The 12320-nt window shown below is 38.2% G+C and overlaps 3 protein-coding genes across 3 annotated transcripts; all 3 read right to left on the reverse strand.

The window, feature by feature from the left end:
* Positions 1 to 836: 836 nt before the first annotated feature.
* LOC149013771 (putative polygalacturonase) lies at positions 837 to 2878 on the reverse strand. The gene is made up of 5 exons (XM_089157747.1): positions 2321 to 2878; positions 2109 to 2235; positions 1841 to 2015; positions 1639 to 1709; positions 837 to 1522 (listed from the first exon to the last, which is right to left on the reverse strand). The coding sequence occupies exons 1-5, from the start codon at positions 2876 to 2878 to the stop codon at positions 837 to 839; spliced, it is 1617 nt and encodes a 538-aa protein (XP_089013873.1).
* Positions 2879 to 3717: 839 nt separating this feature from the next.
* On the reverse strand, positions 3718 to 6871 carry LOC149013772 (putative polygalacturonase). The gene is made up of 7 exons (XM_089157748.1): positions 6839 to 6871; positions 6070 to 6405; positions 5859 to 5985; positions 5595 to 5769; positions 5419 to 5489; positions 4616 to 5295; positions 3718 to 3813 (listed from the first exon to the last, which is right to left on the reverse strand). The coding sequence occupies exons 1-7, from the start codon at positions 6869 to 6871 to the stop codon at positions 3718 to 3720; spliced, it is 1518 nt and encodes a 505-aa protein (XP_089013874.1).
* A 2280-nt stretch (positions 6872 to 9151) lies between these two features.
* LOC149013773 (putative polygalacturonase) lies at positions 9152 to 11005 on the reverse strand. The gene is made up of 5 exons (XM_089159185.1): positions 10634 to 11005; positions 10422 to 10548; positions 10155 to 10329; positions 9954 to 10024; positions 9152 to 9837 (listed from the first exon to the last, which is right to left on the reverse strand). Exons 1-5 carry the CDS (start codon positions 10964 to 10966, stop codon positions 9152 to 9154), a joined length of 1392 nt encoding a protein of 463 aa, XP_089015311.1. The 5' UTR covers positions 10967 to 11005.
* Positions 11006 to 12320: the final 1315 nt, after the last annotated feature.

Raw genomic sequence — 12320 nt, forward strand, 5'->3', positions numbered from 1 at the left:
ACCAACCGAAGCTTATTGAATGGGGTATGAGTTGAGGACAAAAAACTGTTAGGTTTGGGGCTGGTGCTGGCCTACTTGTTAGTGGCCCGTTAGCCTGAGCCGAATGCACCGAACCATTACCCATACCGAAATGACATTTTGTATGTATTTACGATTCTATATTGATATCTCATGTGTTATTATATATATATATATATATATATATATATATATATATATATATATATATATATATATATATATATATATATAAGATTTTGAGTTTTATTTCTCTTTAAAGAGGTAAAGAAGTTTTTATCAAAAACAAGAAAAAGGTAAACAAGTTAAAGAGAGTGATTCTGTTTAGACCTTAAGCCGAAGAAGCAATATGTAAGACCAATATGATATTAAACTTTGAAATGGGCTATAACAATTTGATACGAGTTGGTAATGGTCTCAAAACTGATCCAACCCGAATCAAAGATCAAAGCCCAGGTCTGGTTTGTCATTGAAGGACTATGTGCAAATTTGAAAGGAAAGTGGGCAGGGAAAAAATGATCACAGGTAACTTCTCCTCAATTATGTTGTATAGAAAATTTCAAATGGGAAATGGATAACCACAAAGTAACGATTTGAGTACCAAGACTGGGGCGTTGCGTTCAAATCTAAACTTACACAGAAAAGAAATTTGAGTCGAATTTGCAATTTATTTGTTACTACTTTTGAACTCTTTTGGTCCTAATTTAGGACCAGCTGTAATGCCTTTAACAGGAAGGCAGGTTCAAATAAACTGGTTAAATTAACATCCAGAATTAGTAGAAGAAAAGACTTGAATATGAACTGGAGGTTGACTCAACTCAAATGTTACAAGTTTGGAGTTTGACATCCTCTATGGGGAGCTTGTCGGTTGGAAATGGGCAAGGTTTAGCAGTTTTATTTGGCAACAAATCACAAACAGGTGGGCTCACATTACTGCTCACTCCACTGATATCAGTGCAGTTCCATTGGATTTTCTTGGGATTTGGTGAGGGCTTCAGAGTGACGTTAGAGATGCAAATTCCAGAATAAACATCATCTTTCATACCAGCAAGGGCTCCCGCCATGGTGACATTCTCGGCAACCATATTACTGTAATTGATATCTTTAACGACGGGAAGTGCTTTACGATCCCAACCATCATCTGGGTGATCCCCATAAGCTCCTGTCATCCAGAAGACATACTTCATGGTATGCATAACAAAATTTCTTGCAAAGATGCTTTTCACATATCCACCTCGCCCTGGAGCGCTTTTGACCCTAATTACAGACTCCGAGTTAATGGCAAGAACATCTTCAGCCCTGACATTCTCGATGCCACCGGACATCTCACTCCCTAGAGCGATAACAGGGCTGTGTGGGGAAATGCAGGTGAACCTTCTGATTATCACATCCTTTGTGGGCATCCCAAATTTGGTCCCATATTGATCCCAACCACTCTTCACTGCAATGCAGTCATCCCCTGAAACTACGTAACAGTCTTCAATTCTAACATTTGTGCATGAATCTGCACGAACAGCAGAGGAGAAAAAACAAATTAAGCCTAGTTTAGTTAGTTTCATTCAAGCTAGCTAACCATTCACTAAATTAATTGATTGAATTCCTCCATGCGTCTAGACAAACCTGGGTCAATCCCATCAGTGTTCGGGACTTCAATTGGTGCGAGGATGGTCACGCCTAACACCAACACGTTACTGCAATTAATTAAAGACATAGTGTTTTGATCACAAACCAGAAAATATCTTCTTCACTGAGGAAGATGAGGAAGATGGATTGAGATTAATGGTGTAGTACGTGTTTATGAATGGAATGGGAAGGAACAAACCTGCAATAAGTAGGATGGACGAACCAACTTGGAGAATTGACTAGAGTCACATTGGAAAACTGGACCTTGTCGGAGAACAAGATTTCAATCATGTAAGGCCGGGTGTTATTGAGCTGCTTCTTCTCAAATTTATCCCACCAAGGGGCACCTTGGCCATCGATCGTCCCATTGTTACCTGAAATCCGACAACCCATCAAAGTCAATCAACGAGAAAGAAAAGAGAATCCTTCAAAATTGCATTTTTAAATTTCTTGGACAGAATTAATACCTGTAATGACAACATCAGTTAGGTTTGTTCCAAAAATGAGCGCTTGAAATCTTGGACCATCGTTTTTATTATCTCTTCCTTTCCCATAGGAAGGCAAAGGAGGGATAAGTGGATAATCAGCTTCATCCTAACAAATTCATTCAAGTCAATGGTTAAGCTAATCACAAACAGAACCATTGATGGTCAAGAACCAAATAGAATCAAATAGAGACCTGAGAACCGAGAATAACGGCATCTTTGGCGAGAAAGAGAGTGAAATTGCTTGTGAGGTTAAAGCTTCCGGTAAGCCATTTTCCAGCAGGAACGATCAACACTGAACCACCGTCACTTGTGAAGTTGCTTAATTCTTTGATAGCCTTGCGAAAGGCTTCAGTGTTTGACGTTTTCCCATCTCCAACACCTCCAAAATCGGTGATAGATGCATTGTGTTTTCTGCAAGTTACGGCTTCATAGCTGAATCCGGCAGTCGCGTTTGTAACATTGGCACTTTCGACTTCCGTTAAGCCTACCAATCCAAGCAATACTATCACAGCTACTAGCTCCATTATCTGTGAATTTTTGGATTTAGAGGCATATAAAACATGAGTATTAGACACAAATGGAACCAACCCAAATACCAATTCAACATTAAAACGAAAAACAGGGAATGATGTAAAACGAACAACCAAATGTTGTAATTTGGGATTAAATAAATGGGAGACATGCCCACAAACAGCGAGTGGTGAAGGAAGGGAAGAAAAAAAGATGCTTGTTGAATGTTTGATATCCATTTGGTAGAGGATTTCAGTTTTAGATGCATGAACGTACGTAGAAGAAACCCAGAGCAGTAACCAGAAGGAGTAGACGAACAAAACATGTCACATAAAAGATTTTTGTAATAACAGGAAATAAAAACAGGGAAAACACAAAAACATGGAGGAGGAGGATGAGGGATAACATAGAAGAAGAGGCAGAAGAGTTACTTTTGTTATTCTGGGTTCTCTGGAACAAACCATTGCGTGAAGAAATTCTGCCAAGGAAAGAAAAGAATTGTGGGTGGTTGGAGAGGTTACATGGGATTGGTGTTTATATAGAAAATAAATCCGTGAAGTTGAAGGAGAACCCTTTGAAAACCTGTGGCCGAAACTTTCCTGTGATCTGAAAATTTGATCTTTCTGTTAGACATTAATAGTAAATGCAGTTTCTGGCATTACCTCCTTTATCATATTTAGAAACAAAATAGAAAATTTTTCAGCGCCATCCCCGGAGGAGGAGAAGGAAGGAAGAAAAAAAAAAGAGAGATGCCGGGTACCAAAAAAAACAAAAAATAAATTATTTATGGCAAAATTGGAATTTTCTTTTTTATAACAAAGATTGGAATTTTTGATGTTGCCGTTTTATTGCTCCATACGAAAATTAAGTGACACTTAACATAAGCGTCTTGGTTTTCAAGTCGATTGTGAGTCTAATATGAGTAGATTTGAGAGTCTATGGGCATAAACAAGATTTTCCAAGGAAAAAAGGAGTATTAGTGCTAATTAGGCTATCAATACTTTCCATGGTTCTATTAAAAAAATAGAAAAGAAAAAAGGAACTCTAATAGTCACATGGAGTTTCGAATATGCACATATTAATGCATTATCCATAAGCACATCAATGCAGATATAAGGAGTTTTAAAGTCCAAAATCTATGGAAGATAAGGAGAATATATAACTGCATTGAATACTTCCATTCTTGAATTTTTCTTTGGGAAGGTAGCAAGACATCAAGATGTTTGTAATTTCAACCATTGGTAAATGAGGAAGGCGTAGGAGAACTGGTAAATGATACGTTACTAATGAATGTACAAAGGGAAAGAAAAGCCCGGGGGGGGGGGGGGAGCCATCTATGCCTGGGCTCTTTGTTGGTTTCATAGCGAACAATGCAACTTTAATTTCCTCTTTGCTTGGTTGCTGCAATAAAGTCGCTTTTTCTTCAGCTGTCACCATAGGATCAATATCATGAAGTACTTCATCAAGGTCTCCATTAGTAACATCATCAGAGGCAAATAATGTAGCATAATAGTCTGAGAAGGTGTCCTAAATCTCTGCTTCTGACGAGCTCCATTCCCTTGCTGTGTTATGAATTTTTAGCACTTCGTTTCTTCTCCTTCGCATCACAGTCGATGCACGAAAAAAAGAAGTGTTCCTCTCCCCTTCTTGCAGCCATTGTACTCTGGATTTCTGTTTTCAGAAGTCCTCTTCACACCTCAGTAATTGTGCAAATTTCAAATGGAAAATGAGCAAAGTAAGAAGGATTCCAGGTACTTTTCCTCAATTATGTTTTATAGAAAATCTTTGTATTACTAATGATTAAATGTCTTAACAAAGAAATTTAAGTAGAATTGCAGTAATATGCTTGCTATTTCTTATTATTTTCAACTCTTATGTCCTAATTAGGACCAGTAATGCCTTCGATAGGCAGCTTCAATACTAGATAAACTAACACAAAAACAGAAAAGACTACAATATCAACTGTTAACTCAGACATTACAAGTTTGAAATTTGACATTCTCTATCGGTAGCTTGTCAGTTGGGAATGGGCAAGGATAAGCGCCTTGATCTGGCAACAAAGCACAAGTAGGAGGGCTCACATTACTGGTAACTCCACTGATATCAGTGCAGTTCCATTGGATTTTCTTGGGTTTTGGCGAGGGCTTAACTGTGACGTTAGAGATGCAAATTCCAGAATAAATATCATCTTTAATACCAGCTAAATTTGCTGCCATGGTGACATTCTCGGCAACCATATCACTGTAATTGATATCTTTAACAACAGGAAGTGCTTTAGGATCCCAACCATCATCCGGGTGAGATCCATAAGCTCCTGTCATCCAAAAGACATACTTCATGGTATGCATAACAAACCTTCTTGCAAAGATGTTTTTCACATATCCTCCTCGCCCTGGAGCGCTTTTGATCCTAATTACAGACTCTGAGTTAATGGCAAGAACATCCTCAGCCCTGACATTCTCGATGCCACCGGACATCTCACTCCCAAGAGCGATAACAGCGCTGTCTGGGGAAATGCAGGTGAACCTTCTGATTATGACATTCTTTGTGGGCATCCCAAATTTTATTCCGTATTGATCCCAACCACTTTTCACTGCGATGCAGTCATCCCCAGACACTACATAACAGTCTTCAATTCTAACATTTGTGCATGAATCTGAATAGCAGAGGAGAACCCAAGAAAGAGAGAGAAAAAAGAAGAAGAAGAAGCTCAATTTAGTTTCTAGTAGTTCACTAAAATGAATCAGTAAATTGAATTCCTCTATATTTATAGACAAACCTGGGTCAATCCCATCAGTGTTCGGGGAATCAATTGGTGCGAGGATGGTCAGGCCTAATACCAACACGTTACTGCAATTAAAGACAAGAGTTTTGATCAAAACCAAAAATCTTCTTCACGAGGAAGATGAGGAAGATGGAGAATGGTGTAGTGTTTATGAATGGGAAGGGACGAACCTACAGTAAGTAGGATGAACGAACCAACTTGGAGAATTGAGTAGTGTCAGATTGGAAATCTGGACCTTGTCGGAGAACAAGATTTCAATCATGTAAGGTCGGGTATGGTTGGTCTGGTTATTGTGAAATTTATCCCACCAAGAGACACCTTGGCCATCAATCGTCCCATTGTTACCTGAAATCCAAGAACGCATCAAAGTCGATCAACGAGACAGAGAACCCGAAATAGAGAACCTTGAAATTGCAATTGATGAACAGAAATACCTGTAATGACCACATCAGTTAGGTTTGTGCCATAAATGAGTGCTTGATATCTTGGACCCATGTCTACATTATCTCTTCCTTTCCCATAGGAAGGCAAAGGAGGGATAAGTGGATACTCAGCTTCATCCTATCAAGTTCATAACAAGTTAAGCTAATCACATACAGAACCACAGAATTGAAGGTCAAGAACCAAATAGAATCAAATAGAAACCTGAGAACCGAGAATGATGGCATCTTTGGGTAGAAAAAGAGTGAAATTGCTTGTGAGGTTGAAGCTCCCGGTAAGCCATTTTCCTGGAGGAACGATCAACACGGAACCACCGTCACTTGAGAATTTGCTTAGATGTTTGATAGCCTCGCGGAAGGCATTGGTGTTTGACGTTTCCCCATCTCCCACACCTCCGAAATCCGTGATGGATGCAATGTGTTTTCTGCAAGTTACGGCTTCATAGCTGAATCCGGCGTTCGGGGGTGAAACATTGAAGCATTCGGCCTCCTTTAAGCCCACCAATCCAAGCAATACTATCACGGCAACTATCTCAATTATCTGTGAATTTTCAGTTTCAGAGGCATAAAAAGGTAAGATATTAGACACAAAGGGAACAAAACCAAATACAAATTCAACAGAAAAACGAAAAATAGGGGACTGAGTATGAAGAACCAATCTGAAAGTGACGATCGAACTTTGAAATTTAGGATTAAAAGAATTAGAGAAATGCCCATAAACAGAGGGTGGTGAAGGAAGGGAAGAACAACAAAAATAAAAATAAAAAGATAGGTTCGAAATGTTTGATATTCAGGATTTCAATTTTAGATGCATGAATGTAGAAAATAACAAGTCTAGTAACCAAAACGAGTGGAAGAGCAAAACATATAACATAAAAAAAATTTGTAAAAAAAAAGAAATATAAATAGAGAAAACAAAAAGACATGGAAGTAGGTCATCAGGGATAACATAGAAGATGATGTAGAAGAGTTACGTTTGTTATTCTGGGATTTCTGGAAGAAGCCATTGCTTAAAAAATCTCTGCAAAGGCAAAAAGACTTGTGTGTTGAAGAGCTGACTAGGTGTTTATATAGAGGGAAATCCTTGATTTTTAAGGAAAACCCTTTAAAAATCTTTGACCAATACTTTATAAAAATGGTTGGAAAATCTGGTCATCCCGTTAGACATTGATGGCAAATGCAATCTCTAGTATTCCCTTCCTTCTTCTTCTCAGAGGTTTTTTTGAAATGGGACAAATGCCGTACATTGACAACGTAAAACTGTTTTAATGGCTATAATACACGCTTCCGAGTCTAGTGATTCTCTTTGTAGGCTCAGAGTCTGGATTACTTCCCTGTGACAGGAAGAACAATGTGCTCCTTTACGTTTTGCGCCTCAAATAGCTATGGGGCTTGCTTGTAAAATATTGAAAAAATTAAAGCAAAATTTAAGTGGGTCCCTTATGGGTCCCACCCCATACTTTGTGGTTCAAAAACATCAGGGAGCATACTATTCTCTGCTAACAGGCAACTGATCTAGACTCGCAAGATTATTGTTCTTCAGAATTCCGACTTCTCCAAACCGTGTTCAATGTGGGTGATCCATCCAATAATATCAAGGGTTTTGGAGGAGCTTTGGACATTATACTTCTCAGGACAAGGGAAAGTGTGTGTATAGTCTTTGAAGGTTCAGTAGTTCAATAATGGGCTTATTATCTGAGAAATTGCTTGATGTATTTTAGAATCATATCTTCTTCTTTTGGAAAAATTTGAGGGGCATCCCAAAATGAATAGTGAAGAGTACAGACTCCTCAAGAAAATATCAAATTAGTAGGGACAGCCCAAAATGTCTCTTAAACTAGCATAATGGAATACTTGGTTAACAAATTTTGTTAAGTTATGGTTAGATAATCTCATAATTCCTAGATCGCCCTTAATGTCATGTAATTTTACCAGATTGCCCTTAACCCTTTGTCTACAGGAAATTTATTTAAATTTTTTACTGTATAAGTTTGGTTTTACCTTGGTGGGTTTTAATTTTGGAAAAGAAATTACTTTTACTTCCTATTTTACTACTTTTGTTTCCTCCTAATAAAGATTTCATTGTAGCCCGAACCGTTAAGAACGAACTGAACCAACCGAAGCTTATTGAATGGGGTATGAGTTGAGGACAAAAAACTGTTAGGTGTGGGGCTGGTGTTGGCCTACTTGTTAGTGGCCCGTTAGCTTGAGCCGAATGCATTGAACCATTACCCATACTGAAATGTTATAAGCCGTTATAATTACTGGTTTTTAATTTTTAGCTTTTACCTTCTTATAGTTTTGCCTCTGCAATCATGCTATCCTTTTCGTAGTTTATCCCTCATGTTGGCATGAATACGCTTTCTCTACAAAACTTCAAATGTGAGATAAATATGTGAACAACTATTATTGACCGTCGTGTTAGTGATCGCTGGATAAGCAATTCTCATCAAATTTGAGACCATTCTGTTTTGGATCATGCCTCCCATTTAGTAATCTTTTGGTTTTTAACTTTTTATTTTGGCCTATTCTTTGAGAAATAAGACTTTCATTTTGAATCTTTTTCATGCTAAAATGTACACTTTTAATATTCACCATTTCGTATCAGTTTATCGATTTCTTTTTCAATTAAAATGACATTTTGTATGTATTTACGATTCTATATTGATATCTCATGTGTTATTATTTGAATTCTTTTTTGAATAAGATTTTGAGCTTATTTCTCTTTAAAGAGGTAAAGAAGTTTTTATCAAAAACAAGAAAAAGGTAAAGAAGTTAAAGAGAGTGATTCTGTTTAGACCTTAAGCCGAAGAGGCAATATGTAAGACCAATATGATATTAAACTTTGAAATGGGCTATAACAATTTGATACGAGTTGGTAATGGTCTCAAAACTGATCCAACCCGAATCAAAGATCAAAGCCCAGGTCTGGTTTGTCATTGAAGGACTATGTGCAGATTTGAAAGGAAAATGGGCAGGGCAAAAAGGATCACAGGTAACTTCTCCTCAATTATGTTGTATAGAAAATTTCAAATGGGAAATGGATAACCACAAAGTAACGATTTGAGTACCAAGACTGGGGGTTGCGTTCAAATCTAAACTTACACAGAAAAGAAATTTGAGTCGAATTTGCAATTTATTTGTTACTACTTTTGAACTCTTTTGGTCCTAATTTAGGACCAGCTGTAATGCCTTCAACAGGCAGGCAAGTTCAAATAAACTGGTTAAATTAACATCCAGAATTAGTAGAAGAAAAGACTTGAATATGAATTGTAGGTTGACTCAACTCAAATGTTACAAGTTTGGAGTTTGACATCCTCTATGGGGAGCTTGTCGGTTGGAAATGGGCAAGGTTTAGCAGTTTTATTTGGCAACAAATCACAAACAGGTGGGCTCACATTACTGCTCACTCCACTGATATCGGTGCAGTTCCACTGGATTTTCTTGGGATTTGGTGAGGGCTTCAGAGTGACGTTAGAGATGCAAATTCCAGAATAAACATCATCTTTCATACCAGCAAGAGCTCCCGCCATGGTGACATTCTCGGCAACCATATTACTGTAATTGATATCTTTAACGACGGGAAGTGCTTTACGATCCCAACCATCATCTGGGTGATCCCCATAAGCTCCTGTCATCCAGAAGACATACTTCATGGTATGCATAACAAAATTTCTTGCAAAGATGCTTTTCACATATCCACCTCGCCCTGGAGCGCTTTTGATCCTGATTACAGACTCCGAGTTAATGGCAAGAACATCTTCAGCCCTGACATTCTCGATGCCACCGGACATCTCACTCCCTAGAGCGATAACAGCGCTGTGTGGGGAAATGCAGGTGAACCTTCTGATTATCACATCCTTTGTGGGCATCCCAAATTTGGTCCCATATTGATCCCAACCACTCTTCACTGCAATGCAGTCATCCCCTGAAACTACGTAACAGTCTTCAATTCTAACATTTGTGCATGAATCTGCACGAACAGCAGAGGAAAAAAAACAAATTAAGCCTAGTTTAGTTAGTTTCATTCAAGCTAGCTCTCCATTCACTAAATTAATTGATTGAATTCCTCCATGCGTCTAGACAAACCTGGGTCAATCCCATCAGTGTTCGGGACTTCAATTGGTGCGAGGATGGTCACGCCTAACACCAACACGTTACTGCAATTAATTAAAGACATAGTGTTTTGATCACAAACCAGAAAATATCTTCTTCACGAGGAAGATGAGGAAGATGGAATGAGATTAATGGTGTAGTACGTGTTTATGAATGGAATGGGAAGGAACAAACCTGCAATAAGTAGGATGGACGAACCAACTTGGAGAATTGACTAGAGTCACATTGGAAAACTGGACCTTGTCGGAGAACAAGATTTCAATCATGTAAGGCCGGGTGTTATTGAGCTGCTTCTTCTCAAATTTATCCCACCAAGGGGCACCTTGGCCATCGATCGTCCCATTGTTACCTGAAATCCGACAACCCATCAAAGTCCATCAACGAGAAAGAAAAGAGAATCCTTCAAATTGCATTTTAAAATTTCTTGGACATAATTAATACCTGTAACAACAACATCAGTTAGGTTTGTTCCAAAAATGAGTGCTTGAAATCTTGGACCATCGTTTTTATTATCTCTTCCTTTCCCATAGGAAGGCAAAGGAGGGATAAGTGGATAATCAGCTTCATCCTAACAAATTCATTCAAGTCAATGGTTAAGCTAATCACAAATAGAACCATTGATGGTCAAGAACCAAATAGAATCAAATAGAGACCTGAGAACCGAGAATAACGGCATCTTTGGCGAGAAAGAGAGTGAAATTGCTTGTGAGGTTAAAGCTTCCGGTAAGCCATTTTCCAGCAGGAACGATCAACACTGAACCACCGTCACTTGTGAAGTTGCTTAATTCTTTGATAGCCTTGCGAAAGGCTTCAGTGTTTGACGTTTTCCCATCTCCAACACCTCCAAAATCGGTGATAGATGCATTGTGTTTTCTGCAAGTTACGGCTTCATAGTTGAATCCGGCAGTCGCGTTTGTAACATTGGCGCTTTCGACTTCCCTTAAGCCCACCAATCCAAGCAATACTATCACAGCAACTAACTCCATTATCTGTGAATTTTTAGATTTAGAGGCGTATAAAACATAAGATATTAGACACAAATGGAACCAACCCAAATACCAATTCAACATTAAAACTAAAAACAGGAAATGATGTAAAACGAACAACCAAATGTTGTAATTTGGGATTAAATAAATGGGAGACATGCCCACAAACAGCGGGTGGTGAAGGAAGGGAAGAAAAAAAGATGCTTGTTGAATGTTTGATATCCATTTGGTAGAGGATTTCAATTTTAGATGCATGAACGTACGTAGAAGATAACCATACCAGTAACCATAACGAGTAGAAGAACAAAACATATCACATAAAAGATTTTTGTAATAACAGGAAATAAAAACAGGGAAAACACAAAAACATGGAGGAGGAGGATGAGGGACAACATAGAAGATGAGGCAGAAGAGTTACTTTTGTTATTCTGGGTTCTCTGGAACAAACCATTGCGTGAAGAAATTCTGCCAAGGAAAGAAAAGAATTGTGGGTGGTTGTAGAGGTTACTTGGGATTGGTGTTTATATAGAAAATAAATCCGTGAAGTTGAAGGAAAACCCTTCGAAAACCTGTGGCCGAAACTTTCCAGTGATCTGAAAATTTGATCTTTCTGTTAGACATTAATAGTAAATGCAGTTTCTGGCATTCCCTCTATCATATTTAGAAACAAAATAGAAAACTTTTCAGCGCCATCCCCGGAGGAGGAGAACGAAGAAAAAAATAAAAAATAAAAAAATGGAGTTGTGAGGTACAAAAAAAAAAAAAAAAAAAAAAAAAATTTTTTTTTTATGGCAAATTGGATTTATTTAAGTTGGAATTTGTAGCACTTTGTTTCTTCTCCTTCGCATCACAGTCGAGGCATGAAAAAAAGAAGTGGTCCTCTCCCCCTCTCCCTCTCCTGCAGCCATTGTACTTCAGATTTCTGTTCCAGAAGACCTCTTCACACCTCAATAATTCTTTTAGCTCCTTACTTAGCATTTCTTCTGGAAACTATGATGCCTTTTCCATCGGTAACCCATGTAAGTGTGATAATTGTTTCTGCAGCCGCTTAATTTGTGATTGCAAATGACCAAAAAATTCGTTGTTCCATACTGTTAAGTCTTCTTGATGCCATTGTAATTTCTGAAATAAAATGGACTAGGAATTATGTGGGTTACTCTTCAGCCATGCTTTCTGGACAACAGCTCCATAGTTGGGGTTACAAAGCCACATTGCTTCAGAACGAAATGGACTTGGTCCTCTCCCTGGTCTTCCATCCGTATCCACAGTTAATAGTGCATGATCTGAGGCAATTGTAGTTTCTGCAAAGATAGCCAATCAACATTTCCCATTACTCTAACCTTGATATCCCCCC

Source organism: Hakea prostrata, chromosome 6 (assembly GCF_041222555.1).
Source record: "Hakea prostrata isolate BN-2017 chromosome 6, UWA_Hpros_2, whole genome shotgun sequence".
In the NCBI taxonomy this organism is placed as follows: Eukaryota; Viridiplantae; Streptophyta; class Magnoliopsida; order Proteales; family Proteaceae; genus Hakea; species Hakea prostrata.